Below are 16,181 nucleotides of genomic sequence, written 5' to 3' on the forward strand. Positions count from 1 at the left end.
TTAGGAATATCTAAATTTGGAGGTTTTATATGATAATTATGTTCATTAGAAGTACCTGAAGTAGTAGCATTCATAGAATAATTTAACATTTTTTGCGAATTTGCAGTATCAATTTCGCATAAGTCTACGTACATGGACTTTGCGACATAAAAATCATTAAAAAATGCTGTTCTTATAACATTTTCTGGTTCTAAATCGGTGTCAGCTTCATTTGCAAGACTAGAAATAATATTTTGATGCTGTTTTATAAAGTCATCTTTGAGAACATCAAGTTCTGCACATCCAACTTTAAATAAACTGCGAACTGTTTTATCAGTTTTGGTACGTTCTGCTAACTGTAATAAATATTGAATTTCTGAAATAGAATTACTTCTATTGTTTTTCAGTTTTCTTAAGCGTATTTGTTCAGCCATAATTACTAAATTATGAAATGAAGTACAAAATAATATTATTTATTTGAATCTCCCTCGTAGTATAAACATAAAAATAACAACAAATAAAAAAAACTTGAAGTGCGTACGCTTATCAGTAAAATTATTGATTTGGTGAACAGTTCCCTTAGACGACGCAATTACTACTGACCATCGATAGAATGTCCGTTGGCTATAGCGCAAATCTGTGGAATCTAAAATGGCCAGGCGCGGAATGGAACTGGCGATGCGGTCTTGCGCTGATAATATTGAAAAGAGAGAAAAAAAAAGGAAAATTTAAATCTTAGAGAATAATAACTGTAGTTAATATGAACTTTTTTTATAGAAATGAATGTAGGAAAATAGATATTGATAGAAAATCTAAATGCGAAAAAAAATAGGAGAGAAAAAAAAATAACTTTTTTTTTACTTTCAAAAGTTCGCTATATCCGGCGTTATCTGGCTCGAAGGACCAATGTTTAGAAAGGAAATAGAGAAATGTTTGATTGTTTTTAACATACTCGATAAAATAAGAATTCCTGCTAAAATAAAACACGTGGTACGAGGTCGGCTTACCTTGGAGGGTTGGAGTCTTCTCCTGGGTGGCCACCCTGTATCTGGATCAGGAAGAACTACTCGCACGAGTAAACGGTACCGAATTGGTACGAACTTTTGAAGATTTAAAATAAAGTTATTTGCGGCGGCGGCGGTTAGCACGTTGAATCGATCTCTCGTTAGATGCGGTTCTTGCGGGATCTTTCAATCAAGTGTATTGTGGTCCAAGGTTAATTGATGCAGGCGTGTTTCAGCCCTTTGGAATAACCTCCCTAGTACCACATATGCGTATACAATAAATAATAGAATAAATTAATATTGAATTTAAAATTAAAAAGATAAAATTAAATATATTTTGAGAGTTTCCTAAACAATATACGTCAATCAATCCCAATTTATGTCATATACTAACATACCAAATCTCGTTTTTTAACTAAAAAAAAATATAAAAAAGTTATAGGGGTGAGCCACTTTTGAGACTCACCCGGTATATATTCTTCTACTATTTTCAGTTTTGTATTATTTATTAGAATGCCTTTTCTGTCGACTAGTCCTTGTACATTACTTTAGTTTTTGCTAAATTCATTTTGAGACCTTTTATTGTTGACTATATTTAATACGTTAATTTGTGTTTGTAGTTCTGCAGGGTTATTGGCAATTAGGACTATGTCGTCAGTGAATCTTAGATTGTCAAGATATTCTCCATCTATTTTTAATCCTTTGTTGGTTTGTTGGCACTCTAGTTGAAGGAATATTTCTTCTATTGTTGCTGTAAATAGCTTCGGGGTTGGTTGTGGATGGTCGCGTCATACTCCTTTGCCAAAGGGACCTCTGGGGGTTTTTTATATAGCATTAATCTTGCTTTGGCTTTTTTGTATAATATCGCGAGAGTTTCTATATAAAGTCTGTCAGTTACTCTGCTTTGCTAGGGCTTCTATTATTACCTTAAGTGGAAAGCCATCTCAAAGTCTATAAAGGCTATGGCTAGTGGAAATTCGTATTCTTTTGTTCAGTTGATAGTCTGATATAACTTGTAATCTTTTTTATGTTACTTGACGTGAGAGAAATATGTTATGAAATATAACTTAAAAATAAAATCTAAATGTTGGGCGCCACTATTATTACCTCATATTATTACGGTTGGCATTTAATAGGATTAACTAATAAATTTATAAAAATAATTTTGTTAAATCCTGTATAGTAATTGTTTCCCAAAAGTGGCTCACCTCTATAGCTTTTCTAGTTTTCCAGATCATAAAACGAAATTTGATATGTAAGTATACGACATAAATTGGGATCGATTGACGTATTAAAATTCAATTACTTTTGGTCACTTTTGCTTCAACAGAAATGACTACAGACTTCTTTTTGATTTTTAAATGGTACCTCAGATATTTTGATATTTTCCATTAAAAAATATAGCTTTCTACTTTTTCAGTTGTGCCATGGCTCTGTTTAAATCATAATTTGTGTTTATAATCAAGGAGCTTCGTAAAATTAGATTTGATCATCTAATGTTTTCCTTGTGTCTTCCTGGTTGGTTAAAATAATTTTTTTTAAGAATAATTTTTACCACACTTGTTATTTCGAGTGAAATTGTCGTTACATTTATGGCCATGGCACCCTAGATTGAAATATGAATTGCTATGTTTTTAATTAAAAATGTCAAAAGTTGACATATTATACAGAGAAGACCAGGCTACTAGTAACATAGCAAGTTGCCGGACGAATTTACGTTTACACGATTTGCGTTCGTACTCGAGATTCACTGCCGGCTAGTCGGCTGGTCAGGCAGTACGCAGTTGCAGTTGAGCTTGGACGGGTCGGTCGTGACAGACTAGGAATACGACGCGAGGAGTGCCGAGTATTTATTATTTTCATTTTAAGTGTTTACCTTCACTTAAGGTAACATTTAAAATTAAAATACTTAAATATTTATTATTTGGGAGTGTTTACAAGCCAAAACTAAAAATAAATAAATTCTCTAAACCCCAAAAAAACTAAAATACTACCTACTCTAAATAAAAAAAAATTAGAACAAGTGTTCAAAAAGACCACCTTCTTGTGCTAGACAGAAGGTCGTAAAGTCCCCGTCTGACATTGGCTAACATATTAGGGCTAATAGTTTGGAAAGCCTCTCGTATTTTTACTTGAAGCTCATCCAGATTGTTAGCCCTATTACGACCATACACTTTGGATTTTACATAACCCCACAAAAAGAAATCATTGGGAGAAAGATCTGGTGACCTAGCGGGCCACAAAATAGTTCCATGTCCACTAATTAAACGGTTGGGAAAAGTATTGTTCAAATATTCTTGAACAATACAGGCATTGTGGGCAGGGCAACCACCTCAGCAATTTGATTACTTAAAAACGTGGTATTTTGATTCGCGGTAGCACAAATAAACACTTGCTTTAACTCCTAGTGGGGACACGCACCCATGTGTTTCAATATTATTAATAACTCTTGATATAGTAGGTAGACATGAAATTGGCCTGTTTACAAAAGTTTGTGGAAAAATTGTTTATATATCATGATAAGACCTGTTTTGGAAATACCATTTTACAATTTGAATTGTCTTATGAACTTCGTAAACATCCATTATTTTACTTAAAAAATCAATTTTACACGAGAACTGTCGCGAGAATCTGTGTATTCGTTTTGGCTATTAAAACACGAATAAATACAAATTCTGAAACATTCTTATCACATATCTACCTATTTTTATTTTACCGCATTTTTTCGCCTGCTTTTTATCCGGCGCAGCGGAAGGGTCTCCGTTAATTTGTCCGGTTATAATTATTATACGTTAATTCGTCCAGTCTATTCAGAATGTCATGGTTCTATCAAATAATCCAAAAAATACCGAGGGTTCCGTTTAAAAATCAAAAGTTGTAGCCATTTCCGGTGAAACAGGAAGTGATTGAAACTAATTGAATAGGTTAATCAATTCCGATTTATGCCATATACTAATATGCCAAATTTCGGTTTTATATCTGAGAAAATAAAAAAGTTTAGAGAAGTATATATATAATTATTTCTTTGACGATTACATCTGTTTCGCAATGGTACGAGTTGTCCGTTTGCACTAATAAAGTAACACCATACCACCAAAGGTGCCCGGTGGCGTAGAGGCACAGGCTCTCGTTTACCAATCTCAAGGTAGTGGGTTCGAATCCCACATCCGGCATTGCATCAAAATAAAAATAGTTTCGGTACCTAGGTCGACTCAGCCTTAAATGAGTACTTGCGATTCACAATCCTGAGGTAATAATAGGCGGTTGAAGCGTAGTGCTAGCCACATTATCTTCCTTGTATACCGAACGGCTCTAGTATGGCAAGCTGTACCTTGCTACTTCCAAGGCGTTAAACGCTATATACGGGAGCTATTATTATTATTTTTATATTATAAGTAACACCATAAACATTAAAAAACAGGGTTAGTCTTACACAGTACAAAATATACAGGGCGAGTCTTAAATAAGTGCAAATTTTTCAGGGCTGCTAGATCTTGACAAAAGAAACACATTTTCTATTTACCGTTTTTCAAATAATTCCAAAATAACCTAGTAAAATACTTTAAAAGTTTAAGAAAAAAAATGATTTTTTGGTTAAATTTTGAGTCTACTACCTATGTTGCCATAAAATGAAGATATTATGTTTTTTACCTAAAATTAAAAAATTTTCAATTTTTTTTTTCGCGAAAAAACTTAAGACGTATTTCTGGGTTCGAAATATACTACCCCTTAAAATATTTGCACTTAGTTAAGACCCACCCTGTATATATCTTTGCTATTAAAATAAAGCTGGACGAAATTCAAGGCTTATGAGTGAGTTGCTATTGCTCGTATCATCCAGTTATATTAGATGCTGGGCCCAACAAAATAAGAACCAAACAGTTCAACAAAATAACATGTCTTTCTTAATGATTACCACAAGAAATCCATAATTCAAAAAAGTTACAAGATATTGTATAGCATAGAAGATATCTGGAAGATTATATGACGACGCGACGTATCCAATAGAAAACATAAGGTTCTCTCAATTGGAACGAAAATTGACATCATGTTTCTATTTTGCAGGTGTAATGGATCAAAGCTTTGGTCAATATGTTACTCCACCATGCTCACCAGCAGCAAGGGAGGAGTTTGAACAATTTACACCTCCGATTAGCCCAAGAGGTAAAAGATTATATTAACTAAAGTTACATATATTGAACTTTTTTTTTTGTGAAATATAGTTGGATAAGATCAACATTTTTACTTTGCAGGTATAGGAGTATGTACGCCTCAATTACCTGAAGCTGGTAATTTAGCAGATATATACCAAGAAGATACTAGAGGTTTCCTGGAGGAAAGTTTTATAGGAGCTCAATCACCTCTTAATTTGTCGGGTATATAATTTAATCTTTATAGTATTATTAAGTGTAATTTCTAATTCTAGTAGAGTTATTTAATTTTGGTCTCTTAAACTTGTATAACTTCATTAGTCTAGTCAAATTGAGTCAAAAATGTTTCTATTTAATATGTTTCCTGGGGTACTGGATTCGAGAATTTGAGGTTTGCCAACAATATTTCTTGAAGGAACATTGAAATTGCAAAAAAAAATATTTTATATCTAATTTTAGCTACCCTGATGAAAACCACCTAGGGTATAGAACGATTGAGGATGTGCAAATAGTCGATAGTGTCTATTATTGTCTCATAAGAAAGTTTTCCTGTAAACTCCACAAAACAAGAACACGCTGATATAGCATATCGTAGTATAACTATAGTGGTCGGAACATTTTATCAGGCAAAAATTGATTCACAACAGATATTGATTCAAATCTTTTATGTTTGGCCAATTAACCAAAAATGTAACAGTAAAGAGGAAAGATGATTTTTGGTGGCATTGATCTGTATAACATTGATGTTAAAATTTTTATATAGGAAAAATATCGTAAATTTTGTATTATGCTCGTCTTGCAGCTGACAAAACTTTGACTGATCATGTATTCCTCCTGCATACTATGGGTGTGGTGACAGATCTTCCGCATTGTTTAAACAGGGAAAACTAAAATTTTTAAAAAGTCTTCTAATAAAACAATAACTTACATGAAGACATTCTCAGAGAATGTCTTCGTCTCTCTCGTAACCCGAAACAGTTGCAGCATTAGTCGTAGGGTCCACATTTTGAATGTTCTCATTCTGTTTATAGATGCTACTTTCAGTGTCCATGCTTCTACACATATAGAACGGACCAGGGCCCGTATTCTGTAACTTTGAAAACGCTAAGCGCTTTTAGACGCTCAGCGTCTATGACGTTAATTCGTAAATCGCTGAGCGGGCACTTAATTAATGATTTCGATATTCTCGTCTGACGCGCTTAGCGTTTTTACTGATTGCGCTTTGAAAACGGTTGCCTTAAAGCATCGTTTTGCTTGTCGAACTGTCAGTGAAAATCGAAAAAATTGTGATTTTGTGTGTTATCTTGTTCTTTAGTGAAAATTACTACTTCTTCTATAAATTCCTCAATAAGTAATTGATAATTTTCGACTTGGCAGCTATAAATATTGCTCAAAATATCGAAAATGCTGAGAAGCGTCTTCAACACTTCCCTCGTGTAATAAGAATAATAACATATCCATAGAAAAATAGCTTGACATAACTCAACAATAGGTTATGAAATTCACGTAATATTGACATTTTTCATTGTTACATTCGTCATTTATCAACTTTTGGCTATTACCTACATTAGAAATTGTGATGTTGCCAATATGGGCCCAACGCGTACCCTGAATACGATTCGCATGGCAACGAGAATACTAAAATCGACTGCCTTGCGTTTCGCTGATCGAATACTTGCGCTCACCGCTTTGAAAGCGTAACGTTTTTATGTCAAAGTTACAGAATTCGGGCCCTGGATACGCGTTAAGTACATATTGGCAACATCACAATTTCTAATGTAGGTAATAGTCAAAAGTTGATAACTGACGGATGTAACAATGAAAAATAGCAATGTTACGTGAATTTCATAACCTATTGTTGAGTTATATCAAGCTATTTTTCTATGAATATGTCATTATTTTTATTATACGAGGGAAGTGTTATTAGAATACGGGCCCAGGGCGTTACGCTTTCAAAGCGGTGAGCGCAAGTATTCGATCAGCGAAACGCAAGGCAGTCGATTTTGGTATTCTCGTTGCCATGCGAATCGTGTTCTGGATACGCGTTGAGCACATATTGGCAACATCACAATTTCTAATGTAGCTAACAGTCAAAAGTTGATAACTGATGGATGTAACAATGAAAAATGTCAATGTTACGTGAATTTCATAACCTATTGTTGAGTTATGTCAAGGTATTTTTTTTATAAATATGTCATTATTCTTATTATACGAGGGAAGTGTTGAAGGCTCTTCTCAGCATTTTCGATGTTTTGAACAATATTTATAGCTGCCAAGTGGTAAATTATCAATTACTTATTGAGGAATTTATATAAGAAGTATTAATTTTCATTAAAGAGCAAGATAACGCACAAAATCACAAATTTCGATTTTCACTGACAGTTCGACAAGCAAAACGATCCTTTAAGGCAACCGTTTTCAAAGCGCTTAGCGCAATCAGTAAAGACGCCAAGCGCATCAGATGAGAATACCCAAATCGGTAATTAAGTGCGCGCTCAGCGAAAATTAACGTTATATACGCTCAGTGTCTAAAAGCTAAGTTACAGAATTCGGGCCCTGGGCCCGAATTCTGTAACTCCGAAAACACTAAGCGCTTTTAGACGCTCAGCGGATTGCAGAGAGTTGCGTTCTGTGTCTCGAACAGGACCGGAATTCCTTGCACCTGAGTATACAAGATCAGGTGCGGCATGCAAAAGATATCCACCCAAGAGTTCCGGTCAGATATATTTGCCCCATATGTGAAAAGTTCTTCCCTAAGTGTCCCAAGAGGGAGGCGGCGGCTCTGCCTAATGAAGGCCTCACGAGCGAGGCGGAAAATGGAGAACCCGTGCCGCACAAGGGGTCTTATGAATCAGTCGTGCCCCGACTGCGGTGGTGTTTAGCCAGGCCGTGGTGCGCTGACCACGCACCAAAGGCACAGGCACCCCGTCACCCGAGTGAGAGGCACCACAATGAGGCGAGGGCAGCTGGTACCCGCCAAGTCACTCCTCCCCCACTTAATATAGAGTTCACTAAATACCATGTTGGAGTGTGAACTTTGGTACCAGGGTGATGGGTTTATGATGGTCAGAATGCGTGAGAAGTTGCCACACCTAAATCTGCACCAGTTAAGTTGGCAAAGCAAGGCCGGGAGGTAGCAGTAACTGTGAAAACTACAGTGACGCACCACAGTGGTGGGAATCTCAAACCCGACCTGGTAATACAAAACCGGGGAGGGCTCTTCGTGGTCGATGTAATAGTCCGCCACGAAGATGGGAACAATCTCGCTATTGGTCGACAAACTAAATACGAGAAATATAGCCGTCTGCTACCTCAGCTAAAGCAACAGTTTGGTTCACCTGTTGCCGAGGTACTACTAGGGTTGCCACCTGGCCGGTTTTCCTTTAACAAGGCCGGGTGCCGGTTAGCATCCAAAAAAAGCCGGTTTTCTTCTTTAGTTCATTCATATCAACAACCAGACAACCACAACATCATCACCAAATCGAAAATCGAACTCTCCAGTCATTATTGTAATTAAATAGTACAGTGTAACAGTCCAAATTTAGCTTCAACTAGGTTTAAAAATATATACCAATTTTGCTTACAAGTTAGATCAAACTCTTATTTATGCTGATAAATAAATTTATTGCATTTAATTTTTATAAACAGATATTCATTACAGCTATATTTCATTCTCTTTCTTACTCTGTTTTGCTTAATTTATTTTGCTGTCCATGCCATATATCAGTCAGTAATCAATCAGTAATGATCTAAAATATAATTAAAATGTATTATCTTATGCTAATATAATCAAATTCACCAAAACATTACCTTTATTTCCTGGACTTGTTTATGTTTCTGAATGTTAGCCTATTTGCCGTAATTTCTAGTAGTTCCACGGTACTGCTTGCCCTTCTATTATCTTAGAAGATTTATCAACAAGTGTGGATTGTCTCTAAAATATTATTTGATCCTATATTTCATTATAGAGCCCAAAATGAAGTTATTTACCTGCATATTTTTTGAAATTTATCATTTGTTTATTTTCTGCAAATTGTAAGGTTAACAATTATTATTAATAATGTCATTTAAATTTGAATTGCTCAGATCAGTTGAGATTAGTGTATTCGGCGCACACACGCTGTTGTCAGGTTACTTCCTTTAAATTCTGATGTTTGTATTTTCTGATAATTATTGATTGCATAATCGACATCCTTTCCGTAATATTTTGTGTGCATCATCACCGGCATAAGGTTTGGTATGTTTGTGAATGGTTAATGGAATTTACTTTTAATTCTAAGTAATGTTTATTTTGGCAATGTTTCTAAATTCCCAGAATATTAAATTGCAACTTTGCAGTATAAGTCAAATTTCTTCGGAGCGGAACTCTATCTGATCGATGTAGGTTTCCCATTTTTCCCTTCAGCTTCAAAGCAGGTGTTTTAGTCAGTGTAATTTGTTGGAATTTTCCTGTTTTACCCGTTTGTTGGGGATAATCACTGACTAGAACTATAAGGGATACTTTTGCTGTTTGAGTTGTACCTTACCTTTTAAAAGTATCTCTGAGCCGTTTTATACGGGATTTTAATCTGCTCGTGGCTGGTAAGTTTTTTTGATCGCCATTTTGTCTAGTGTGATTTGTACTATTCAAATTATTTCTTAACAGGGAAAGCCTTTTGATTTATTTCTTTGTCATCGTCGATTTTCTTGGGAAGAGGAACTTAAAACCACCACTTGTTCCAGTAATTTCTGCTTTCTGAATCCAGCAATTTGAACATCCATCTATTAGAAAAAAAAACTACATTTTTTTGTGAAGCCCAGCAAGGTAACTTTTTATGATATTTTCTATATTTCTACAGTTAAAACGTGTTTTGGTTATTTAATTAATTATAGCTGTATGTTCCTTTTGTTTCAAACTATTCCTTCTAGGTAACTTTCTTTTATTTCGTAAACCTAATACCGCTCTCGGTTTTAGGGCTTTTTGGACTAGGATTTTTTAAGACCAGGATTGTTCCCACCAGACTTTTAAGACCAGGATTTTTCCACCAGGATTTTTCTGGCTTGCTTTTTCTGGCAGACTTTTTGCAGTACGTCTCTCTGGAAGTGATTTCCCTCTACAGCACTCAGCTTGGCAAATACGTCGCTGGATCAGATCGGAAGCAGAGACAAGTAAACGTTACTGAAAATTTTATCTTCCCCTATTTGTTTTTTTTTCCTTTTCTTACTTACCTTTTTTTTTATCTTATATTGATTCAAGGTTCAAGAGTTCAAGGTACATACGGTTCGGTTTTCAATTTTTAATTAAATTTAATTTATATAACGTCATCAAATTTGGTTATTTTTTTTTATTTAATATCATTACACAATACTCTATTAATTTATCTTAGTGTTTTATTCATCCCTTAATTTTTTTATCTTTCTAATATTTTTTTTAATAACAAGTCTTGTTAGATTCCAAGAATATCTTGGGGGTTTTCTGGCTTATCCTGTGCAAAGCCAGTGGCGCTTAAAACCCACCCCATCTCTTCGGCAGAGCTAGGGCCTATTTGCACGCACACTCCACAGTTTAATAAGACCTTGTTTTTTTTATTTATTTTTTTTTCGGTTCTCTATAAATTTTTAATTTCATAATTTTTCTCCTCAATTTAATAATTTTAAAATTTAACAATTTAACATTTTTTTTAACCAATTTCCTGCAAAGGAAACGCGTGGCAACAGTGTATTTTAGCCTCCATAGTACAGTGTTAAATAGCAATACTAGGCCCTGGGCCCGAATTCTGTAACTCCGAAAACGCTAAGCGCTTTTAGACGCTTAGCTTATAGGACGTTCATTTTCGCTGAGCGCGCACTTAACTACCGATTTGGGTATTCTCATTTGATGCGCTTAGCGTCTTTACGCATTACCCTAAGCAATTCGAAAATTGCTACCTAAAAGGATCGTTTTGCTTGTCGAACTGCAAGTAAACGTAGAAAAAAATGTGATTTTATGCCTTTTCTCGCTCTTTAGTGAAAACTACTTCTTCTATAAATTCCTCAATAAATAATTGATAATTTAGGACTTGGCAGCTATAAATGGTCAAAGCATCGAAATGCTGAGAAGCGTCTTCAGCACTTCCCTGACACGAATAGTGACATATCCATAGAAAAATAAGTTGACATAAAATGGCATTTTTCTTTGTTTTATCCACATTTGACTATTAGTAAATTATTGGATATCTGAGAAATTGCGATGCTGCCAATATTCCAGGGCCCTAATTCTGGAACTTCGATATAAAAACGTTATGCTTACAAAGCGGTAAGAGAAAGTACTCGATTAGCGGAACGCCAAGCAGTCGATTTTGCTATTCTCGATGCCGTGCCAATCGTTTTCTGGATAGGTCTCAGGTATCTAATAATTTGCTAATAGTCAAATGTGGTTAAAACGATGAAAAATGTCAATGTTAATTGACAACAAGGGCCCCAATTCTGTGACTTTTAGATGCTTTAACGGCTAACGCGCTTTTAACGGCTAATTACAGCATCATCCAGTTAATGGACGGAACTTTCCTACGTGCGGCGCGGCGTGGTCGCCGAGTTGCGTTCTGCAACAACTTCGTGAACGGCTTTGGACCCATTGTCGGACTAGAGACGGGACCCAACATTCGCCTATTCACGGCCGTAGTCCTCGCTTTTACCAACTATCCTGCACCCATAGCCGGCCCCCCGCAGGAGAGATACCTATTAAACCAGGGAGTCCAACTACGGGGGAAAATAGTAAAAAAGCAAGTCCGGAGAATCCCCAGACCATCTATGAATGGCCCAGACCATCTATGATGGCGCTGGTTACCGGGGAAAGCCACGTGGAGGCCGCTGCCAGAGATGCCGAATTTGACATCTCTGCTCGCCCGCCGAGACCCGTCCCACAGGGGAGGTCATACGACTCGCATCGTAGCAGCTCAAACACTTACTAACACGTAGTAATATATTAACACTCAGGTGTATAAATAAAACAACTAAAATATATGTACAACTTAAAACCTAGTATCACAGACTATATCACAGTACATATATGTACACCTAACCTACTATATACAATATTGCATGAATAAATATCATGTAAGACAAACAGTGTTTAAATAAAATAGCCACTGTAAAAGGGTGGCTATAGACAAAAGACAGTGCTAATAACAGTGCTTCGTGCTATTTGGCCATAGGTTGTGACGGACTAGCGGAGTCGTCCGTTCGTATTTTTCGACCCCGGACGTTGGGGGCGGGGCCTGTTGTAGTCCATGAAATTGTGGTATATGTCGATGGAACTACGAAGTGCTATCAACGACACGGTCGAAAGCACACTCCGATTCGTTATACCTAACTTTTTGAGACAGGCAACGGTTGTGTTGGGAATGGCCCCACGGGAACCTACCACTATGGGTAGTACCTAGGGTTGGAACCCAACAAAAAGGTTTTTGACAAAAGAAAACCGGCCTTCCAAAAAAACCTAAAAACTTCGGTCAACCATATCAATATAGCTAAATAGCATTCATACCCGAAAAATTTAAAAGGTAGCAGACGGCTATATTTCTCGTATTTAGTTTGTCGACCAATAGCGAGATTGTTCCCATCTTCGTGGCGGACTATTACATCGACCACGAAGAGCCCTCCCCGGTTTTGTATTACCAGGTCGGGTTTGAGATTCCCACCACTGTGGTGCGTCACTGTAGTTTTCACAGTTACTGCTACCTCCCGGCCTTGCTTTGCCAACTTAACTGGTGCAGATTTAGGTGTGGCAACTGCTCACGCATTCTGACCACCATAAACCCGTCACCCTGGTACCAAAGTTCACACTCCAACATGGTATTTAGTGAACTCTATATTAAGTGGGGGAGGAGTGACTTGGCGGGTACCAGCTGCCCTCGCCTCATTTCGGGTGACGGGGTGCCTGTGCCTTTGGTGCGTGGTCAGCGCACCACGGCCTGGGAAAACACCACCGCAGTCGGGGCACGACTGATTCATAAGACCCCTTGTGCGGCACGGGTTCTCCATTTTCCGCCTCGCTCGTGAGGCCTTCATTAGGCAGGGCCGCCGCCTCCCTCTTGGGACACTTAGGAAAGAACTTTTCACATATGCGGCAAATATATCTGACCGGAACTCTTGGGTGGATATCTTTTGCATGCCGCACCTGATCTTGTATACTCAGGTGCAAGGAATTCCGGTCCTGTTCGAGACACAGAACGCAACTCTGCGCCTCAAAAGAAAGCCATATTTTAATTTCGTTTCCGTTCTCATTGTCCATTTCCAAGCCATGTTGTCTTCGTTGAGCCTCCTGTCTTAATGATGAAGGACGAGGCTAGTATCCTCCACCATCATCCGAGGCTTCTATGTCCCACCGCTAGCGTGCTAAGCTAACGAGGGCCTCTTTGCCTCCTTCGAAGGATGTGAGCTCCATCCCGCCCGGTCTGGTTGGCCCGGAGTGTTCCCAATGCGTTCGTCTGCAGAGGGATCTGGCCGGCTGTCTCCAGAAAGCAGCCCCGAACGGCTGAGCTAGACCTACTCAACCGCGGCGAGTCCCAAATGGGTCGGGGCTTAATAATAACCATGCCTGCTCGAGTTGATGATGCTTCAACTCTTGCGGACGCCAAATGTCTCCACACCGAGTGCCTTCCGGACCCCATGGCCGGTCGGAACCTCGAGTGGCGCATGCCGCGCATTGTTAATCCTTTGTTGGCCTGGGAAGATGTCCCAGTTACCGGCGGTGCCACGAAGAGGCCAAGGGTTGAGCACTAGACGTCAAGAGGTGGGGTACCATGTTGTATGAGTTCCTAGAAATGTTGGCATAAAAAAAGCATGTCTCGAGCATCGGTCCGGCACTTGCCACTTTCCGGTCTCTCCACCATCTAAGAGATGCTCTCCCACCTTTTAAGAGAGTCATAGTTACTCCCGTCAATCTGAATCGACTCGGCATAACTCGACACTAGGGTATGAAATTCACGTAACATTGACATTTTCATCGTTTTATCCATATTTGACTATTAGTAAACTATTAGATACCTGAGAAATTGCGATGCTGGCAATATGTGCTCAATGCGTATCCAGAAAACGATTCGCGCGGCAACGAGAATTCCAAAATCGTACTGCTTGGCTTTCCACTAATCGAATTCTTTCGCTTACTGCTTTGAAAGGATAACGTTTTTATGCCAAAGTTCCAGAATTTGGGCCCAGACATGGCACTTCACTATCTCTCTCTCTGTTCAAGATCAAGTTCCTATCCTGATCTTGAGAAATGAGAAATATTCGATCCCACATTTTATCTCCTGAACCGGTTCCATGTTTTTTTAATTATGTATAACCAAGTATTTCAATTGTGTGACCTGTTTGAGATTCATATTTATGTGAATTCTCATGTTCGGACATGTTTCTACTAACAGCCATAAATTTAGTTTTACTGATATTAAGTTTCAGACTCAGTCTTTGACTTTTGTTATTGCCCTTATTTATTTTGATTTCGAGCATTTATATTGTTTGCCAATATCTTGGTGTCATCAGCATATTGAATATTATTAAATGGAATACTTTATTTTTATGCCTCTTTTCACATATAAATTGAACAACATTGGAGACAAGATATACCCACTGCCTTACTGATAAGCCTTATAATTTTCCCATTAAAGGTTGTTTCTCACTATACCTTCCGTTTTCCTTCCGTTCCACATCCTTTCCTTCCATACATTTTTTTTGGCGGACGGACTGAACAGCGTTCTCAAGTTCTTATATTTGTACCAGCTCTGTTAACATTCTGCTGATATTTATTTATTCTTTCACCTCTTAATTAAACCTATTATATTTTTCAAAAGATACAAATTTAAAAACTTTCGTAATTATATAAATTGTATAATAAAAAGTATGGAACTGATACGGAACGGAAGCTTATGTATAGAGTCAATATAATACATTTCTTGTATAGAGTCAATACAATAAAAAATACGGAGCGGATATGGAATGGAAACGGAAGGTATAGTGAGAATCAACTTTAAATCCTAAATATCTGAGGCATGATATAAGAAGGTTATGTTTATTGTCGAACGCCTTGTTATGGCTATAAAGCACATGAAGACATATTTTCTCTGATCTTGAAAATTCTGTTCAATTGTTTGGAGGCTGAATATGACTTCTAGTACAAAAGCCGTTCTATAAATCAACTGTCTCCACCTACTTCGAGTCTTTTATGTAGAAGACGGAAAAATCTTAAGGAAGTGGCTTTTTAGACTTATAAAATGACACTCTTTACACGAAGTTAAAACGGACCCTTAACACAAACGTAGAACGGAGCCAGTCTTCAGAGATATAACCGGCGTCATAAATGTTGTTGAAAAACCGTACTATCCTTGCTCGGCAATTAAGTGTTTATTTGTTCGTTTCCGAATACTTCTCATCAGATCCTGAAGTTGTGTAGTATTTCATTATTCTCATCTATAATTTCACTTTCCAATGTGCTTGGTCCTGATGGCATGATTTTTTAATTGCAGGATTTTATGGCCTGTCATTTAGTTTCCGTTATCATTTTATTTTCCTCAGTTTTATAAAAAAATATAAACTTAATAATAGTGCTGGAACTAGCGCGCATTTAAAATAGTACCAATCCCTCCGATATAGGTATTAACCTCGCTATCAACATATCGGGCAACATTAGGCGATACAATGACCTCATGTGAATAATAATGGATTCTATCATTTTTCCCCGAGACTTTGTAGTCTTCTACTTCAGCTCACCATCTTTATGTCGTTAACCATATTCTGCAGTGTTTGATCTTTAGGTGCAAGTTTATCAGTTCCGTTATCAATGAGTGCCTAGTAGTTGGTAGTGCCGATTTTTTACGTTAGAAGCTACATATTATTCGGTTTACGAGTGTTTCAATTAAAATATAATATTTGCAATACAACTACGAGTATAATAAAATTATAATTGGCAATAACACTATTTAAATCTACCAAAAATAGATGGAGGTGTACCCGGTTATGACTATGAAGGAGCGGAGCAAATGGTGCTAGGTGATGCTGGTGGTTTTCCAGAAATGTCAGGAATTCCAGGTAT

The 16,181-nt window shown here is 37.2% G+C and overlaps 1 protein-coding gene across 2 annotated transcripts in view; it reads left to right on the forward strand.

Annotated features, from left to right (window-relative positions):
• LOC115874950 overlaps window positions 1-16,181 on the forward strand; it is a 153,711-nt gene that overhangs the window by 82,472 nt on the left and 55,058 nt on the right. For both annotated transcript variants that reach the window (XM_030890259.1, XM_030890258.1), the window contains exons 11-13: window positions 5,049-5,147; window positions 5,237-5,359; window positions 16,088-16,177. In XM_030890259.1, the coding sequence (XP_030746119.1) occupies window positions 5,049-5,147; window positions 5,237-5,359; window positions 16,088-16,177 (312 nt within the window). The remainder of the gene's footprint in view (window positions 1-5,048; window positions 5,148-5,236; window positions 5,360-16,087; window positions 16,178-16,181) is intronic.

Source organism: Sitophilus oryzae, unplaced genomic scaffold (genome assembly GCF_002938485.1).
Source record: "Sitophilus oryzae breed Bouriz unplaced genomic scaffold, Soryzae_2.0 scaffold_1307_pilon_pilon, whole genome shotgun sequence".
NCBI lineage: Eukaryota > Metazoa > Arthropoda > Insecta > Coleoptera > Curculionidae > Sitophilus > Sitophilus oryzae.